We start from the raw sequence: 19,016 nt of genomic DNA, 5'->3' as shown, positions 1-19,016 counted from the left end.
CTTGCCTTTCCCTCTAGTTAACACTTCACTTATGATTTTATATCATGCACTTTTATGCTCATTTAATTCCTTGTTTGTTCTGTATCTGCTGCTTTCCTATGTATCAGTGACAGCTACCTGCTTGCATACCTACTTACTTTGGTCCTATTTCTATTATCCTCCTCCTATTCTCTCTGTTACTCATTAAGCACCTTGGCATACCCTTGGTTTTTAAGTGTGCTTTATAAATAATGTCAGTGCGCCCCAGGGCAGCTGTGGCTACAATGTAGCTTACCATCACCAGTGTGTGAATGACTGAATGTAGTGTAAAGAGCTTTGGGGTCCTTAGGGACTGAGTAAAGTGCTATACAAATGCAGGCCATTTATCATTATTATTATTTTTCATTCCCGTGGGAGCAGTAAGCATGGACATAGCTTTTGTTAAACAGATTTGAACCAGTGTAATATGTCGTGATGTTGTAGGACAAGGTTGTTATTGCTGTCTTTATATATAAAATCAAACAGAGACCAGCCATCATCTTCAAATCAGTGTGTGAGCAAAACGCTTCCAGTACGCAGCTGTGGGAACTGAGCAGCTGATGCACGGAGACATTCCAGGTCACAGGCAGACCAGAGACAGTGAAGTGTCAGAGATCACGAACTCTTTCAGAGCTGTTTGATAGGTCATTCCTAAGCCTCGGGGAAACGAGGAGTCACACTCCCCATGACATAACAACAGGGATAAGCACGATGGTTTCAAGCTTCCAGCCGAATTATTTATTTTTTTATTGTAAATGGAAACCACGACGGTACATAGGAGAATGTGATCCAATCAACAGAACGGTTGTAACATGAGTTAATCAGCAGTAGTGTTCATCTCCAGACCAACTAACCTGCAGACAAAGTATTGAATGTACATATTTATTGATGCGGTGGTGTTTTTCTTCATTTAGTATAGAAATGAAGCGAGAGACAAGCCCGGTTGAACACATGAGCTAGCCCATATTCTGGCGGTTCCCATAACCTCTGCGGTGAGTGTCTTTCCAGTCATCCCAGTTTCTGGCCTTTAGCAGAGATTCGTCGTCATCGTTTTCAACCTTCTTCTCTTTTTCTTCTTCGTCCGTCTCGCTCGGATCCCCGTGATCCTCCGCAGTGGGCTTCCTGGGTACACCCTGGTCAGGCAGGACGCCGCGTTTCTTGTGCTGCTCATACCAGTCATCAACTGTCATGGTAGGAAGACTGGGATAACCGGCCCCGAACACCTTAGCCTGTGTGCAAAGTGAACACATGGATTTAAAGACATCGATCCACGTTCAAGCAAATCGGAACAAAGTGACTCAGATTTTTTAAACAATAACTGATCTGATATGAGCTTGTTAAATGAAGACATTCAAAAATGTACCTTCAGTTTTATGTTTTTGAGTGGCGTGATGTTCAAGTACAAAGAGCAGAGTGACATTTGTTACGTTTTTGATCACTCATCAGATTTCAAGTACAGCACTTGCTGAAAACTTCAGCTAATCAGCGTTTCCAGCTATTCAGTTGAGCTCTGTTAAAAATTGTAACCCAACCAATGTTTCATCCGCTTCCAGTGTAAATGTCAGTGTTCAGAGGCACTGAGCTCTGGGACTAGCAGCTACATTTATGACAATAATTCTTATTTTTAAGCAGACTGAAATTAAATTTCCAGTATTTGGTTGAATGTTTTCGGTTCAGTCTGCTGACACTGTGATGAGTCAGTGGATCCACATATCACAGCCGACTTCAGATATTAACACTTTTATGCTTTTCGTGGTCGATTCCAGATTTCTGTTTTTTTTAACTGCAGCTGTAAAAAAACATAACTTTCTATAGAAAACTATGTCATTTAATCGTCTAATGCAGGGGTGGCCAACCAGTCAGAGACCAAGAGCCACTTTTTTTTTTTTTTACTGTTTTCTCTCTCACACACACACACACACACACACACACACACACACACACACACACACACACACACACACACACACACACACACACACACACACACACACACACACACACACTTCAACCAAGTCCACAAACAAAAATACTTTATAATGCATGTTGTTTAGTGGGACTTCTGGCATTCCTTGCCTTGAACAATCCTCTTTAAATCTGGCTTGTATTCCGTTGTTGTCACTCGAAGCAATTCTTTCACATGTGTGTCAGTCAGAACAGATCGATGCTTTGATTTCACATGTTTTAGGGTAGAAAACACAGACTCGCAGACGTATGTTGACCCAAACATTGACAGTATCTTAAGCGCAGCCCGTTTGACATTGGGGTATTTTTCCATTGGCACACTTTTCCAGAACTCAATGGTCCCTTCCCTTAAAGCAGGTTTCAATTGGTCCTCTTCACAAAGATCGATCATCTCCAACTCAGCCGCAGCTTCATCTGTGACTAGCGGGACTTTCAAACAGCCGGTCTCTGCATTAAATGGGTCGACGAGGAACGTAATCTGTGGCCTTTTCAATTGTAGATCATGGAACCGGGTCACGAAGCTTTCGTGCAAGTTTTCAATCAGCGTTGCATATCTGGCTCTTTGCTTACTCAGGGCAGCGCTGGTGACTTGCCCGCTGGCTTTTAGCAGAGTGGGAAAATGCGTTAAATCTCCCTTTTGAATATGTGTCTTGAACAGCTTCAGTTTGTTGACAAACGCAAACACACTTTGCACCAGGTCAGGGAGCATTTTTAACTTACCCTGCAGGGTCAGGTTCAGTCTGTCCAAGTGACACAGCATGTCGACCAAAAAGGCCAGATCCATAATCCACTTGAGGTCCGAGAGCTCGGGATAGTCCTTGTCCTTCTTTTCCATAAACAGTTTCACGGCATCCAAAAGCTCAAAGAAGCGAGAGAGTACCCGGCCTTTTGACAGCCACCTCACAGTGCAGTGCAGCGGCAGGTCACCTGGAAGCCCTTGGTCCAGCTCAGCGATGAGATTCTTGAATTGCCTGTGGTTAAGCGCATGTGTGCGGATATAGTTGACGATTTCCATCACAGGCTTCACGACGTTATCTAAATTCAATGATTTAGACACGAGTTGCTCCATGTGGATGATGCAGTGGATGATCCAAAAGTCAGGAATAGTGCGGTCAGCTTTGCACAGCCCCACAAGCCCGTTCACAGATCCCATCATGGCTGGTGCTCCATCCGTGGCTATTGCAGTTAATTTCGTTATGGGCAGATTTGCTTTTTCAAATGCAGCCATCATGGTTTCTTTCACATCTATGCCACGGGTTCTGTCTTTTAATGGCACAATATCCAGGAGTTCTTCTTTGATCACACAATCGTCTGAAACAGACCGTGCAAATATTGCCAACTGAGGCTTGTCTTGTATATCACAACTCTCATCCAATGCGACACTAAAATACTCACATGCTTGAAGGTCAGAGTGCAACTGTGTTTCAATAGCCGTGTTAATGTCCGATATTCTGTGTTCAACAGTGTGGCGGGACAGTTGGACGTCTGATACCACGCGTTTTAATTTGTCGTTTTCAGGAGACAAGATTTCAACAACGTCACTGAGGCATTTTTTAACGAACTCCCCTTCATCGTATGGCTTTTTAGCCCGTGCAATGTTCCAAGCCAGCTGATAGGATGCGAGCGTTATGGTCTCTGACCGCTTCGTAAATTTTTGGAAAAACTGTATCTGCTTTTCTGCCTGACTTTTCAAAGTGGCCAACTCGTGCTTGCGAAGTTCAGTCCCTTTTGGAAATTCCTGGTCGATGTTAGCATGGAGTGAGCTGAAGTGGCGCTGAAGATTTGAAGCTTTGAAATGCGCTAATGACGTCTGACATATAAGGCAGAATGGCTTACCATTGCGTTCAACAAAAAAATATAAACTCTCCCACTCTGTTAAAAACGTCCTGTGTTCATCTTCATATTTTCTTTTTGCTGTGCATTTTTTTCCTGCCATTTTAAGGGCGAACTTGCTCCTACTGGGAAACTTTGCGGTATTTTCATCTCACACACATGCGCATTTGATGAAAATACCGTATTGAACTCAAGCGAAGCGAACGCGCACATTTTAAAACAACAACATAAAAAAAATCAAAACACAAACTTTGATATGAACGTAAGAGCCGCATGAAACCAGGCAAAGAGCCGCATGCGGCTCGAGAGCCGCGGGTTGGCCACCCCTGGTCTAATGCGTCATGACTCTGTGTAGTGTGAGTGGCCATAAAGGAGGGTTTTTATCAGTAGGAAACACTGAAACGTTCTGCTTGTTTGTGGTGATCAGCACCACAGGAATGATAAATAACCTGTGAGACTCATTGCGACACTGAGTCGGTGTAGTACATGCACACATTTCTGTTTGATGTAATGTTCAACACTGAACTGTAACAAGTTTGTATTCAGCCTCATCTTTATAGATTGACTTCCACTGGGGAGAACAGGTGAGGTTTAAGGCCTGGACAAGTTTGAGACCTTTTTGTCCTCCGCAGTGAAAAAATGGCTCAAAAATAAAAACGGGATCATTTCAGCTCCTAATTTTACACATTCTGCACTCAGCTTTGCAGCGTCACTGAAATGCAGCCAGGTGCTGCTCATTTTGCATTTTCACTTGATCCCGTCACCGTTTAAATCCATCTCCCCGTCTCTCTGTCCACCTGGCCTGCACCACTACACCTGCTGTCTTCACAATGCCCCCCTTCCTTCTTTCACTAATGGTATGATCCCAGTCTCTGCGTGTAATTGGCTGCATGGTGTGTCCATCAAAATAAAGAGCATCCATGCCTGCATGGATCCTCAGCAGGGCTGAAGATTCAGTCCCACATACTGACAGACCTGTGACATAACTGCGCCGTGAGTTTGACACGCCTGATCCAAACAGAAGGCCTAATTCAAACTTTTACAGTAAAGCTTCAGATGCTACATAAAACAGACAGATGAACTGTTATCGTAGTTTGATACCATGTTTAAATTCGGTAGCTTGCTGAATGCTGGTGGCAGCCGTCCCACCTTGTTGCTGTGATTCCTCCACAGAGCAGGCTGAGGTCTACCAGCCTGTCTCCAAGGATTTGTAACATTAGTGAAATGAAACACAGCGGCCTCGCGTATCGCGGGAGTTACGTTCTAAAAATAACCTGCGATAAGTGAAATCCGCAAAGTAGCCAACTTTATCTTTTACAATTACTATAGATGCTTTAAGGCTGTAAAGCCCTCACTACACACTTTATACTCGTTTCTCAGACAGGCAGGAACATTTTCACACTTTTCTCTCGTTTAAGCTCTGAAAGTTCAAAATCAGTCCAGCATTACAGAATGAAACCAAAGGAACCCGCAGGTGACGACGTTTCATCGACACTGTTGTTTGTTGGGGAGAAAACTTACAAACATACAGTCCAGCACTTCAGAGTCACGCTGCTAGTGATCGAAGATTTATGTAAATGTGACAAGCTGAACGTAGCCAATCAGGACGCAGGACACAATACGCCGTTTCAAAAAGAAAAAGAAATTTCACACACACAAAAAAAAAAAAATCTGTGAAACAGTGAGACCGCCACAGGTGAAGCGCGTTATAGCGAGGGAGCACTGCATCATATTAATAAAACTGCATGAACATAACGTTCCACAGGCCAATGAAAAATGACCATTCTGAACTCTTGGTTATTTCTTATTGCTCATCAATAATGTTGTCAGTGCAGCAATGAAACATGAACAGGGGGCAGATGGACTGAGACGTGTCACAGTGGATTACAGTCACATGGAGTCGGGAACTGATAAGAATTCAGTGATCCCATTATCAGTATTACTTATTGATTCTCACGGCGTTCTCACGAACACCATCACTAAGCAGCATATCAAAGACATTTGTGCCAATTCATTACATGTTGTGAGGTCAAATGTTTGTGCATGTTGGAGCTTTGCTTTGATCCGTGTTGGGTCATTACTGGGAAAAAGAACCGTATCACGCTGACACTGTTACAACAGTATGAGACATGGACTGGCCTCCCCAGACCCTGAACATCACTGAAGCTGTGTGATGCATCATCCTCACAGATGACTAACGAGCAGACCACTTTAGCAAATTACAATAAAGGCTGATTAAGAGAGTCCAGGCTGCACGTGCAACCTTGTGACTGCATGCACCTTAATCAGTCGTACAACAACAAACCAGCTCACCTGCACAGCATCCTTGGTGAGGATGAAGGGTTTCATGGGGGGCCTGGGTGGGTGAGTGGGTTGCTTGGGAGCATTCTCCTTAAACATATCCATCTTTTTGAGTATCTCCACCTCTTGGTCAATGCTCTCTATGTCCTCCAAACACACAGCGACCCATCTTCGGACATTCAGGAGGTAAAAATCTCTGGTGACTTCATCATCAGCTTGTCCGCTCTCCACAGCTCTCCGAACATCAGACAGTTTGGCCTCAAGCTCCTTCTTCTGACGGTACCGCTCAATTTTAGCTTGTCTCTGTGCTGCCATAGCAACCAGGTTGGTCGGGCCGGGGAAAGACTGAAACAAAAAGCACACGTCACCGATTCATTATTGACACATCCTCCAAATCACACACAGGTGAACTCTGTTATTTAGAAGCTTTCATGTAAACAACTAAAGAAAGCATCACTTTCTGGTTGTGTGACTTAAATCTGTGGAGCTTGGTGACATGTTCCCATCGGACACTTTTCTGTGACTGACTTATGTGACATAAATAAACCCAGACTTACAGCCTTCATTAACAGTGCAGTTAACAGAAAGAACCTGTTGTTATATGAACACTGCAGCTTGTTCAAAGTAAAGGTGTTCAATGTGCTGTGTTAGTTCATTCAGAAACAAAGGCACAGGTGATTAGGGATGTACCAGTGATTTAGATCAAAGACCAACAACACAGTTTATGGCTGATCCAATCAGTTCAATTGTTGTTTACTTCACAACTCATTGGTCGCTAACATGAAGTGAACAGCAGCTCGAGGATTTCACTCCAACAGCTTTTCTTTAATGTCAATTTTGTAGACAAACTAAAAACAAAGAAACATTTCTCCTCTCTCACCATAGTGTTCAGTGTGGCTTGAAATGCAAATAGAACTTGTAAACGTCAAAAATGTGTGAAAATATAAATATATTTACAGAACAATCTGGTCCGTCTGGTTTCCACCTGGAGACAGTCTTTACACTTTGAAATACACTACAGGTCAAAAGTTTGAAAACACCACAATTTTGCAGTTTTCTATTGAGAATGATGCAGTTTGATGTCTCATTGCACTCTGAAATTAAACCATGGTACAAATAAGCACCTGGAGTTAAAAAAGCAATCATGGAATCAGTTTATAGACCAAAATATATCCTAAACCTCTGACTCTTCAAAGTAGCCACCTGACCCAGTGTTCAGCTGGAGTACCCGGAGAGAACCCACACAAACCAGGGGAGAACATGCAAACTCCACACAGAGAGGAGAGAACTCCTCAGAAGAAAACTGGCTTTGGTTGGCACAATCATAGACTGAAGCACACTTTGTCCTGTGGAGATCAGTCCTCTGAAAGCTACCAATGAAGGATGTTCCCGGATTCACACAAAGTAACGACGCATAAAAATCACTGAAACTTAATCACTGATATACAATCAGCTGCAGTGGTGCTTAAATTAAACGAGGCTGTAATTATTTGATTAAAAATGCTTTTGCATTTCGAAATTGGGATGATGTGATCTAACTGATACACTGAGCGGGACTTTTTTCTAAACCCACTCCGGTGGGTCATTATGCAAATGTAAGGTTGAAACCTGCAGTCAGCTGAGACTGAAGACGTCACCTGGATGATGACGAAACGTTTCTCCCACTGAAAACGTCCAGATGAACAGAATCCCAGCACAAAAATAATAAACGCTTAATAATCAATTATTTATCCCAGAGTGTACTTTCAATTCTACACGAAAACCCACTGAGGATACAGGAAACGCTCATGACAACAACGGATGTTAGTGAGAAACAAACCCACCCATCTGCTGCTGACCAGTTCTGACCACGACCAAGCTGAGTGGGTAGTGTTTATGAACACAGCCGGAGGGTTAGCTCATTTGCTATTTACTTGCTCTTAGTTAGGTACTTACATTAGCTTTAGCGTTTCCATCTTCTGACCCTCCGTCAGGCCGTGCTTTTTCACCCGTGGAGTCTGGCAGTTTAAACGGTGACACCTTATACTCGTCACATCTCCTTAAAAAATCCATAAAGTAAGCGCGGGCCGTCTGGACTATTTCCAACCGTTTGTCCCGGGTGGTCTGCTTCATGGTCAGAGCTCCTAACAAAGCGGGCAGCAGCAGGTACTTCAGGTCTGCCGTGGCGATCTCCTCGAGCTCTTCGTTGCGACTAAACAAGTCGAGCTGAGCGACCATCCGGGAGGCTTCCTCTAACATTTGAACCCCGCGCTTAACTTTCACCTGAATACTGTTTGAGCCAAGAGGCTCGTTTGTGCTGTCGACCTCCTCGAATATTTTCCAACCACGATCTAACAACTCTGATAATTTAAGCGGTTCTGCGTCCACATTTAATGGCTGTCTAACACTGTTGCTGTTCTCCGATTCCGCCATCTTGCAATATTTTCCGGGTTCGTTCTTCTTCTTCTGTTTTTAGTGTAGTTCAGTATTACCGCCTCCTGCAGGCAAACGTTAAAATAACACGTAAGACTTACGAAATAAAAATATACTACAGTCTCTCTATAGTCGCTCATAATCTGACCCGAAGGGTGAAAAAAGCTTTTATAAAATAATATTAACTCCATAATATTAATTAATTATTAATGTTTTTTGTATTTTGTCTGTCCTGTTCAGCACTGTAGCAATTACTGTGTAAAGGCCAAGAAACAAGATTTATTTCCCCAACTGGACCTTTTGTTATACTTTGTCCACTTAACTGTCATAGCTGATTAGATTTTTATTAAGACTTTTTATTATTTATTTTAACTAAAAATTACAGAACTGGAAATGGTAAATAATAAATGTTGAATGTTACTGAGCAGCATACAGTACTAATAATGTATGATATGGTTAGAGGGAGCAGCCAACCGAGATAGTGTTCATAAGGTTTCTCTGTGTAGGCGCCTTATTGATATAACTATGAAAATATTAAAGTGTCACACTGACATCTGTTTTCTGAAGCGATATGTGGAATTATACAGTAAAAATACCAGAAATCATGTGTTACGTTTGACTGCAGCAGAAATGTGCCTCTTAATCCATGTCTGAGAAACTAAACCAGTAACACTTTCAGACTGACTCAGGTAGTTTCAGTAAAGTCTGATGACCACGCACACACACGCACACACACACAAAGTGTCTATGACACACACTGATCCTCAGTTACGACACTTTAATATCAGCAACAGTCAGCTCTGATCAAATATTCCCTCTTTGTTGAACTTGATAACACACATTTAAAACACCACACACAAAATGCAACCTTCTCCCAGTCCTCATGTACACACACATGAAGACACATGCGTCCCATCATGCTCTGCAGATAAGGCCCATTTGGAAAGAAGTATGAACAGTTAGCTTGACAACAAAGTACAAACATATTTTCATCAATCTGACATTTTCCATTTAAAAACAAAAGGGCCGTGATCACAATAATAAGACACCAATGATTACTGATTATGGGATTTTACTGAGCCATGTAATGAAAGTAACTTTTGTTTCTACAGATCATATTTTACATGTGAGGGCCGTGATGCCGACAACAGGTTTAGTTTGTTAACCCCAAACACAGGAAGCGTTTCTGTTCCAGAAACAGAGCTAACTTTAACAGTTACTCCGGCAAATAAATCAAATATCACATTTAAATTTAAATGTAGGTTTAAAATCAAAACTATGCTCTCTGTTGACTGTTTGCCTAACTGCAACACAAGTGTACAAACTCAGTAAAAACCAAGCAGAGTATTACTAAAGGAGGGAAGCATTTGTACATAAAAAAGAAACGTGTAAGTGCACCAACAGATCCATATATGTCTCAACTGATGTTTGAACAAAACCTTTTTAGTACAAATAGCACACAGAGTACTGCTGCTGGATCCTAAGAGTCACAGCAACAACAGACTAATGTCTGCTGAGGTCTCAGCAACAAGAACTAAACAGTCCTGACTCATGTCTGCACTTTAAGACAAAAACACAGTCTGCAGGTTAGAAATGAATCACAAATCAAACAATTTGGCCCAAGTTCAGACCAAGAAGACACCTTTTGGTACACGACTGTTCATGTTGCACAGCAGCGATCAGAGCTCTGTTGTTGTAAAGGAACCACTTGTGATATTGTAAAAGGCACCGTATGTATATGATGTACTGACTTTATTAAACAGATCAGAGGACAATCATGGCTTGGCAAACAGTTTTTCATCAAAGATGCTGTGGACAGCACCCTGCAGCACGTCTGTCCTCCGACTTATACTTGCTCTGACTCTGGAGGAGCTGATCAGCACTAACTCATCAGGAAGCTGCAACAGAGACGAGACAACTTTCAGTCCATACGACACAAAGCACCATCTGAGCCGGTCGCAGTCGATTAAACAGGAGAATCCAACATTAACATGTTCACACCTGTATGGATATCCATGGTACTTGGCTCTGAAGATCGACAGCAACCAACTGAAGAACAGCATAACTAGACCGATACCTGCAACACACATAACTGACACGCAGGGTTCTGCGATTATACCTCCTTATGCATGATGCAGACAAGTAAACAAACTCAGGGACGATGATTTACTGACTGGTTTAGAGAAGGTTGGGTTAGACAAAGTTATTATCTGGAAACTGTGGAGTGTTTGTGTTTTCTATATTCGTACACAGATGCTCTGAGGTCAGAAGAACTTGGATCATACACAGGAATGCACGTACAACTGAGATGTTCTTGTTGCTCTCTGTTGGAAAATGATCTTAGACAACCCGAAGACACAATCTGTGTGTGTGTGTGTACACGTACTCTTTCTCTTTCCAATATCCATGTCTGAAGTAGCAGCTTCACACAGTAGAACTATTCCCATGGTAACAGCCGCATCTGACAGCTGGGTCAAGGGTTGAACGAGTTCATAGCATCCATCTACTCACAGCCAAGCTTTTACCTTATTACCACCATTCACCCCAGAAATAAACACAGACAAGGCTACGAGAACCAAGACTCTGCCAGGAAATGGAGCAGGAACAAAGGCCTGAGCCACTGGGACAGGGCCCAGCTGTTCTCTGTGTACCTCCAGGGGAAAAATGTAATCAATTTAAAAAATATACTCAGATATGAATCACCACTAACATTTAATGGAATCATTGTGCTGCATCTTGGCTTCCTGCAGCTGACACAGCACTGCTGCACACAGAGCTCATCCCTGAAAAAGCTTCTGCACACAGTGGCCCAAAACGACCAAGTGAAGAAAGTCTGCTGGAAATTCTTGCAAATTTATGCAAAATTAAAAACCCAAAACTATCACATGTACAAAAATATTTATTTGGCATGAAAGTCGAAGTTAAGCAGCGTGTCCTGTTTCTGCTGCTTTACTATGTGACTGAGGCCCAGCTGTGGTAAAGGCACACACTCTGACATGCACCAAGTCCAAGCAGTGGTCTGTAGACAGTAGTGAGGCTTAGCTCTGGGTGAGTGTACAGAAACATTTCTACAGCACTGAAGGTCTTAATGAGCGACGTTTTCTCCATCATCAGTAAATGGAAGAACCTGGAACCACAAGGACTCTTCCTACAGCTGGCTGCCCGGCCAAGCTGACTGATCGGGACAGAAGGGTCTTAGTAGCGACACCCCTGGGTGAAAGGCACAGGACAACCTGTCAGGAGTTGGACCAAAGCCACCAGAAAGACTCTCAGACCAGGAACATAGTTCTCTGATTAAACAGAGCCTGAAGTCCTGGCCTGAATCCCAAAGGTCATGTCTGGAGGAAAACGGGCACCGCCTGGACGGTGCCATCCCTACAATGGAGCCTGGTGGTGGCAGCATCACAGTGTGGGGATAAACTTTAGCAACAGAAACTGGGAGACAGTCAGGGTCGAGGAAAGATGCATCTACAGACACGATGATGATAGCCAACTCCAGAGCGCTCTGGACCTCCGACTGGGGTAGGCTGAGCTTCCAATAGGACAAGGAGTGGGTTCAGGACCACTCTGTAAAATACTCTCGAGCAGCAGAGCAGGAGCCCAGATCTGAACGTGGCTGAATCCCTCCGGACAGATTTGAAAATGGCTGTAAACCAACACTTTTAATAAAATCGAATGGTGCTTGAGAAGAAAGAGCTGCTAGCAAACTTTCACTTTTTCCTGTGTGTAAACTTTTGAGGCAAAAAGTGTCTGTATTGGATTTTGGAATAACACAGGTGGTGTTTACAGTTTGATGTGCTAATTCAGAATAATGTCGCACATCAAACTGAGAAACATGAGAAAGCTACAAAGGTGCTTCGTGTCACAGCTACACTGTGGGCCGTGAAGTTATTTCAACAGTGGAGACAGGTGTGCTGATCACAGCCTGTGATTCTGTCAAACATGCATAAGTTAGACAACTAAGAGACATGGCTGAAATCCCCTGTGTCCCACCAAAGGGAGGCCCCGGGGCAGACCCAGGACATGCCCGAGATCTGGCCTGGGAACACCTCAGTGTGGCCCTGGAGAAGCTGCAGGAGGTGGCTGTGAGAGGGAGGTCTTGGACTGACAGCTTAGGCTGCCGCCTGCGTGACCCGGCCCCGCACAAGTGGCAGAAAACAGAATTTTTTAAAAATGGCCCAATATGTTAAAAAGGAGATCATGTGTTTGGTGCAGAGGGAAGCCGTTGTTATCCATGGAAGGTTGTTGAGCTGACAGAGTGTGTGTGTTTAGTGGACACGGCCACACAAGTGTTCATCTGCAGAAAGCTGAAGGATACTGAAGAGGAGGACGATGTGCGTCTCTGCCACGAACTGTGCCTGACTGCTGCCGTGGATGTAACTCTGAAAACACACAGTCACATCTTAGACTGGTCAAAAGATTACATGCAGTAAATGTGGCCATGAGTGTCAGGGTGACCAGCGCACACCTTTATTAACCCATCACTGCGTGCTCTCTAACAAATATGAGTTTATTTGGGATTTTCTCCACACAGGATCACAACTTTTAATCTTTTAAGACGGATTCGTTTCTCGTTAGTGATCATTATTCACTACAACTTTATACTTCCTTTATTTATTTCTACTGACTAGTCTATATGTGTGAGGCCATGTGTGGAATAAAGAAAATCCAAAATAAATTCAGCGCGAGTCATTAAAGACGTGTCGTCCAATCATTCAGCACGGTAACCTGCATGACATTCATGGTCATGATGATGTCATCTCCTGACCACTTCAGTCAGCTCACAGCGACACATGTCAGTTAAGTGCGTTGTTAAATAGTTGTAGTAACTCTGTTGGAGCCAACATGTTATATTAGTGACATGAGTGAAGTGTATGTGTGTCTTACAACTTGTCCTGTGCTGGGGTTTTTGTGAGCATAAGGTGGTCCTCTGATGTGGTTCCACATCTGGCCTGAGGTCATGACCAGGACAAAGCACTGAAACACAAATCAGATGCGTAAAACACAAAGACGTAGGAGCTGTTGGGTGTTTTACGTGAACAAAAACATCTCATTTGACTGTAAGAGGTTCACTTGTTCACACATTTTATCACAAAAAAAACAAAAAGGAAACAGCTCTCCGGTTGTTTCCACCGTCTCCAGATTATTCCAGGTAAGTGTTTCCAAAATCTATGGAGAAAGAGTTTGTTTTATGATCATTATATATCAAACGTACAGAATTAAACTGACAGTTGGTCCTTCCCAGCTCATCCGATGTACTGCACCAGTTACACTGAATCACATGCATGTATAGTACTGTGCAAAAGTCTTGAGCGCCGCCATTTCTTTATCTTTTGCTAACAAAACCAGAATATTGAATATTGAAATGGAATTGTAAACACAAAGTCATGCAGTATATAGTACAGTTACATATTCTAACGAGTCTGAAAGCCAATATTTGGTATGACCACCTTTACTTTTAAACACAGTGCGATCTCTTTGAGCGATCTCTTTGAGCGATCTCTTTGTGCGATCTCTTTGAGCGATCTCTTTGAGCGATCTCTTTGAGCGATCTCTTTGAGCGATCTCTTTGAGCGATCTCTTTTTGTGATCTCTTTGAGCGATCTCTTTTTGTGATCTCTTTGAGCGATCTCTTTGTGCGATCTCTTTGAGCGATCTCTTTGAGCGATCTCTTTGAGCGATCTCTTTGAGCGATCTCTTTGTGCGATCTCTTTGTGCGATCTCTTTTTGTGATCTCTTTGAGCGATCTCTTTGAGCGATCTCTTTGAGCGATCTCTTTGTGCGATCTCTTTGAGCGATCTCTTTGAGCGATCTCTTTGTGCGATCTCTTTGAGCGATCTCTTTGAGCGATCTCTTTGTGCGATCTCTTTGTGCGATCTCTTTTTGTGATCTCTTTGAGCGATCTCTTTGAGCGATCTCTTTGTGCGATCTCTTTGAGCGATCTCTTTGTGCGATCTCTTTGTGCGATCTCTTTGTGCGATCTCTTTGAGCGATCTCTTTGAGCGATCTCTTTGTGCGATCTCTTTGTGCGATCTCTTTGAGCGATCTCTTTTTGTGATCTCTTTGAGCAATCTCTTTGAGCGATCTCTTTGAGCGATCTTCAGGACACATCAAGCCCTTCTTCGCACATTAGCTGCATTTTGTTCAGTTCTCTGTCATGAAAATCATCTGTCACAATTTTAATGATACCCAGTGCCTGGAAATTATTTTGCCCTTTTTATTGAAAAACTAGAGACTGTGTTTGCTTAATGTCAGACTTTTTACTCACATGCTGCTCCTAAATACGTTTGTATTACAGGTCTGTGTTTAGTCACACGTGTCAGTGAAGCACACTGTGTTAAACAACTGCTTGAATTACTCGAATGGTTGAAGCTCCGTCTCTTTCTTTAACATTTCTAGGCTCTTTAGATTGTTGTGACTTGCATGTTTGTATTTCTTGTTGGACCTGAAACACTACATGTATAAACCTGCACCGTGGAGGCCTGGAGGGTCGAGTTTGTGCTGTCGCTGGCTGCAACAGTGAGTTTTATGTTAAAACTCACGGTCCATGTTCACACTGCAGAGGCACACAATCAGCTGTCAGAGCAGAACACGACATGCAACCAACACTACTGAATGAAATCACAGTCTCTATTTTCCCACCTAAAACTAAGCAGTTCACAGTTACAGGCACCACATGCACATCCCTCCACAAACAGGTTTCTTATTGAAACACAGTCATGTCCTCCCCACATCGTGCTGATTGGATTCCTGTCCGTGCGTCACTAAGAAACACGTTTGTGACTTGACTGGCATGTAGAGCGTCTGCATGTGATTGGGAAGAGAACGATGATTTTATTGGATAAAATAGTGCTGATCGCTCCGCTCGGGGCGCCCGGACAGACAAGGAAAAATCTGTTTCTGACTCCGGCTTCTTGTTGCAGTGTCACCCAACTCAAACAGGCTCTCCTTCACACCAAAAGGAAGCGGTGTCATGTGATTGTGGTGGGGCAAAATTCCTCCACCCACTGTAAAATACAATGACAGCTTGGCCACTGTATTTAACACGTCACCTTCCACAAACCGGTGCCTGCTCCTATGTCATTGTAATGAATGTATACTTTTACAATATTATTTTGTTCTACGAAATTAGAAAAAGATGCTGACATATCCAAGCGTTTGGCTAATAGCTCTTTGGGAGTCATCTTTTGGGGGAAATGTATTATTGCAACAGGCTGGTAGCAGCAAAGTGCCGGGATTATTGGATCATTCGTCTGTGTAGACACAACAAAGGTTAATCTTTTGAGCTAGATGCCTTTTTTTTATACATAAGCCAGTGTTAAGTCCTCTGAAAACTGTCAGGTACAAGTACTGAACCAAAAACGATTGAAAAAGCAGCCAGTGTCTAAAGAAACCCTGAAACAAAAGACAGCTCGGAGAACTGAAAGTCTGGCTTTATGGAAGCAAAACAAAGTCAAGACTTCTGCACACTAATGTAGAATACAGTTCTTACAGTAACTGGAGGAAAGCGCCCACAGGAGAGCTACACCTGCTACAGCAGATCTACTTTGTTTCTGTCTCGTTTGTGGTGTGACTTGTATTGAGCCACAGATAATGTGCACACCCATGTATACCGTCACATTTCACAACACTATAAGGCTATCTGACGTGCGTTTGGACATGGTGTGGAGATGGACGACAGAAGATTTTGATCTTTTTTTTCTGAACTTGGATCACCAGAGAAAAAGCAAATAAGCATTTCAGCATGTGTGTGTATATGATGGTAGTTTTTACCAGTGCGGAGAAGGCCCAGACATTTGTGTTGAAGAGAAACTCTAAATTGTGTCTTCGTAGATATGCAAGTCCACCAATCACAGCCAGAAGGAATCCCAGCAGGAGAGGCCCTGCATAGTTGGGAGGACGAATGACACGGATCTGAAACACACAAACATGAGAGTAGACTCCAGAGGCTCTCACCATGCCCGTGTTTGAATGTGTTTGTTTGCCTTAATTAGAAGTCTGAATTCATTTTATTGCAAACATCTTCACTGATCTCATTGAAACGTTTGACACTTACTTGTACATCAGTTCTGTCTGCCACCCATCTAGCCAGCTGCTCAGCCGCGAAGCCTCGGACCTGGAGCTCATACGTATCAGGCCTTCGAGGTTTTCCTTTGGATGGGAAATGGAGGAATGTTGGGGCAGAATTCATATTCAGCTGAAAATACAGAGAGAATCAGAAGATTAGATACGTGTAGTGATGGGATTTAACAAGTTAGACTCCTTTTGGATGTCTGATTAAATGTAATCAAATATGTTCTAATATTTATCATCTTTTACTACAGACAAAGGTACAGGGCGAACATGCAAACACAACAGGGAAACAGCCCAGGGGTTGAACACTGCACACATTTTTAGGTCAACTAAATTTGTTTAAACAAATGTATTGTACAAAACGAAAGTGTGATAATATTAAAATAACTGAAGCAGTCTGCGATCTAACCACTCATTTTATTCATGATTTTATGAAGAAAAAACATGTTTTCATTAAACCAAATGAGTGCCAGCATTAAATTATTATAAAATTACAAAGTTTCTCTGAGATTGCTTCATTATATATACACAAGTTGGCCTGACTGAGATGTTTTTAAATGCATGAAAACAGAATAAAATGTCTCACCATCTGAAACACATCTGATCCTTCATCAAAGTCGACTGACGCAAAAAAGACTTTATTGGTAAAGGCAGAAGAAAAACGCCAGGAGTTAGCCAGCACCTGGAACTCCTCATCAGCTTGCCTGAAAAGGAAACATGTTTTAAAAGTCACAAATGCAAGCTGGAATAAAAGCAGTGCATGTTCTTCCTGTTGCTACTTGTTACCTGCACACTCCACATTGTCTCTGTGGCTGCAGTGCTGTAAACATGATGACCACTGAGTAGTTTCTAGGGGGAGCCTTGACAAAACGACGAAACTTATCTCCATTCATTTTGATGACTGATCGTTTGGAGGCCCACTCCATCATCTGCGTCACCTTCTCTGACAGCAGAGTCTACACACACACAAAGACACCAACACAACTGCTAAAGCTCCAGTAGCAAAAACAAACGTCTTTCTATTGTCTATGCATTTTATTTTCGTTCAGTTAAACGCGCCATTTAGGCGTTAGAATAAAGGTAATTAATGTTTAATTCATTTCCGGTTTAATAACGCCCAGTCAAGTTTACAACCAGTAGTTGGGTTAGTCGGAGCTAACAACTGTGATCAAACTAATGCTGTCTGATGAAATTAGCATGTTATTTAAGCTACTGCTGTAACTGCTAAAACTACTTTAGATAATGAGTAACTGAGCTCTTTCTAGCAGCTGTTAGCTTAAGCTAGCTACCAAGAATGATGCGGAAACAGACGACGTGCAACTTTGACGAAGTTGGAAAAACTCCCTCCAAAGTTTAACAACTTCCTTGGCTACACACCACTGAAGACATCACCTCTTTCTTCTTCTGCGCCTCCGCGGGTTCATAGAAGAAGACCGCGAGAAGAAGCAGCGAAGTCAAAACTTTTCCTAACATTCTGCTGCACTATCCACACTACTACCAAACACACGCGCGCGCGCTCGCGAACACGCGATAATATCCTGTCAGCTTTCCATTGGTCACATCTCAGCCAATCACACAGAGAGCAGTCCTTCCTTCTGGTTTCTCTCTTCTTCGTTTCAAAAACCGATTTGAAACAAGCTGCTCATTGCCGCCACCTACAGCTGTGCTGCAGAGCCAGGTACCTGGAGTAAGGATACCTCAAAACAGCATTCCTACGTACGAATTTCTCCGTACTTCTGATGTAATCCACTGACGAGTTTAGTGTGCTGTGACCTAATCAATAATAGTGAATAGGAAATATTCTGCAAACGTTCGCTAGCTAGCCGACTTTGTAGACGTGACGCAATGCGTGTACAAAAGTTAGGATACGGTTGCCTTTGGTAAAGACTGCAGTTCGTGGGACAATCCACAACCTTCCCCACAACTTCAGTTTCACCGCTCGGCTTAACTCTATCACCGGTGCGGATACTCACGACACCGCGTCCCGTTTTCCTGTCACCGCCACAGTTTTCGGCAGCGGTACCAACTGTCGCAGCTCCCGGAAAGTTAAGCCTATTTTTTTTTTTTTTTTAATATTAAACTTTATTAAGAAACAGTATACAGAACATGTATACAATCAGAACAAAATGAACATATGCCAGGGGGTGTAATACAAAGAATTACAAACATTCAAATAATTTGTAATTACTACAAATAGTAATAGTTTTCATAGCCTTTTTGTTAAGTGATCCACTAATCAATTTTATGTAACATAAAACATCATTACAGTAATGTTTAAAATTAGGTTTTTTGTTACTGTATTTGCATTTGTGAAAATAAAATTTAGCTAAGATAACTAACAAGTTTATTATAAAGTAAACATCTTCTTTTTTTGCCTTCGAAAGAAACAAAATACAAGATTTTCCCATTTCACA

General features: G+C 42.6%; 2 protein-coding genes across 3 annotated transcripts; both read right to left on the bottom strand.

The window, feature by feature from the left end:
- Window positions 1–756: 756 nt before the first annotated feature.
- igbp1 (immunoglobulin (CD79A) binding protein 1) lies at window positions 757–8,556 on the bottom strand. The gene is made up of 3 exons (XM_085414465.1): window positions 8,053–8,556; window positions 6,130–6,462; window positions 757–1,247 (listed from the first exon to the last, which is right to left on the bottom strand). The coding sequence occupies exons 1-3, from the start codon at window positions 8,527–8,529 to the stop codon at window positions 975–977; spliced, it is 1,083 nt and encodes a 360-aa protein (XP_085270591.1). The 5' UTR covers window positions 8,530–8,556; the 3' UTR covers window positions 757–974.
- Window positions 8,557–9,292: 736 nt separating this feature from the next.
- LOC146676728 (dolichyl-diphosphooligosaccharide--protein glycosyltransferase subunit MAGT1-like) lies at window positions 9,293–18,511 on the bottom strand. 2 transcript variants are annotated; one of them, XM_085414478.1, is made up of 10 exons: window positions 17,980–18,511; window positions 17,389–17,558; window positions 17,189–17,306; window positions 16,586–16,726; window positions 16,303–16,443; window positions 13,417–13,506; window positions 12,848–12,911; window positions 10,916–10,990; window positions 10,531–10,621; window positions 9,293–10,427 (listed from the first exon to the last, which is right to left on the bottom strand). In XM_085414478.1, exons 1-10 carry the CDS (start codon window positions 18,073–18,075, stop codon window positions 10,412–10,414), a joined length of 1,002 nt encoding a protein of 333 aa, XP_085270604.1. In that variant the 5' UTR covers window positions 18,076–18,511; the 3' UTR covers window positions 9,293–10,411. The 2 variants fall into 2 exon arrangements, with proteins under 2 accessions (XP_085270604.1, XP_085270612.1); XM_085414486.1 differs by having other exon boundaries at window positions 17,995–18,505.
- Between the last annotated feature and the right edge of the window lie 505 nt (window positions 18,512–19,016).

The sequence above is a fragment of the Rhamphochromis longiceps genome, linkage group LG2 (assembly GCF_057381845.1).
Source record: "Rhamphochromis longiceps isolate RC_006_pf linkage group LG2, R_longiceps_female_GT1.1, whole genome shotgun sequence".
In the NCBI taxonomy this organism is placed as follows: Eukaryota; Metazoa; Chordata; class Actinopteri; order Cichliformes; family Cichlidae; genus Rhamphochromis; species Rhamphochromis longiceps.
Note: the sequence above shows the minus strand (reverse complement) of the source record. Positions and strands in the feature narration are given on the sequence as shown.

Excerpts from the sequence above, each read along its gene's own strand:
- igbp1 (XM_085414465.1), bottom strand. The coding sequence starts at position 8,529 with ATGGCGGAATCGGAGAACAGCAACAGTGTTAGACAGCCATTAAATGTG. Across the intron at positions 6,463-8,052 it reads ATGGAAACGCTAAAGCTAAT|TCTTTCCCCGGCCCGACCAA; the intron begins GTAAGTACCTAA and ends TTTTTGTTTCAG. Across the intron at positions 1,248-6,129 it reads TCACCAAGGATGCTGTGCAG|GCTAAGGTGTTCGGGGCCGG; the intron begins GTGAGCTGGTTT and ends CTTTGCACACAG.
- LOC146676728 (XM_085414478.1), bottom strand. The coding sequence starts at position 18,075 with ATGTTAGGAAAAGTTTTGACTTCGCTGCTTCTTCTCGCGGTCTTCTTC. Across the intron at positions 17,559-17,979 it reads AAGAGGTGATGTCTTCAGTG|ACTCTGCTGTCAGAGAAGGT; the intron begins GTGTGTAGCCAA and ends GTGTGTGTGTAG. Across the intron at positions 13,507-16,302 it reads TCTGGGCCTTCTCCGCACTG|TGCTTTGTCCTGGTCATGAC; the intron begins GTAAAAACTACC and ends TTTGTGTTTCAG.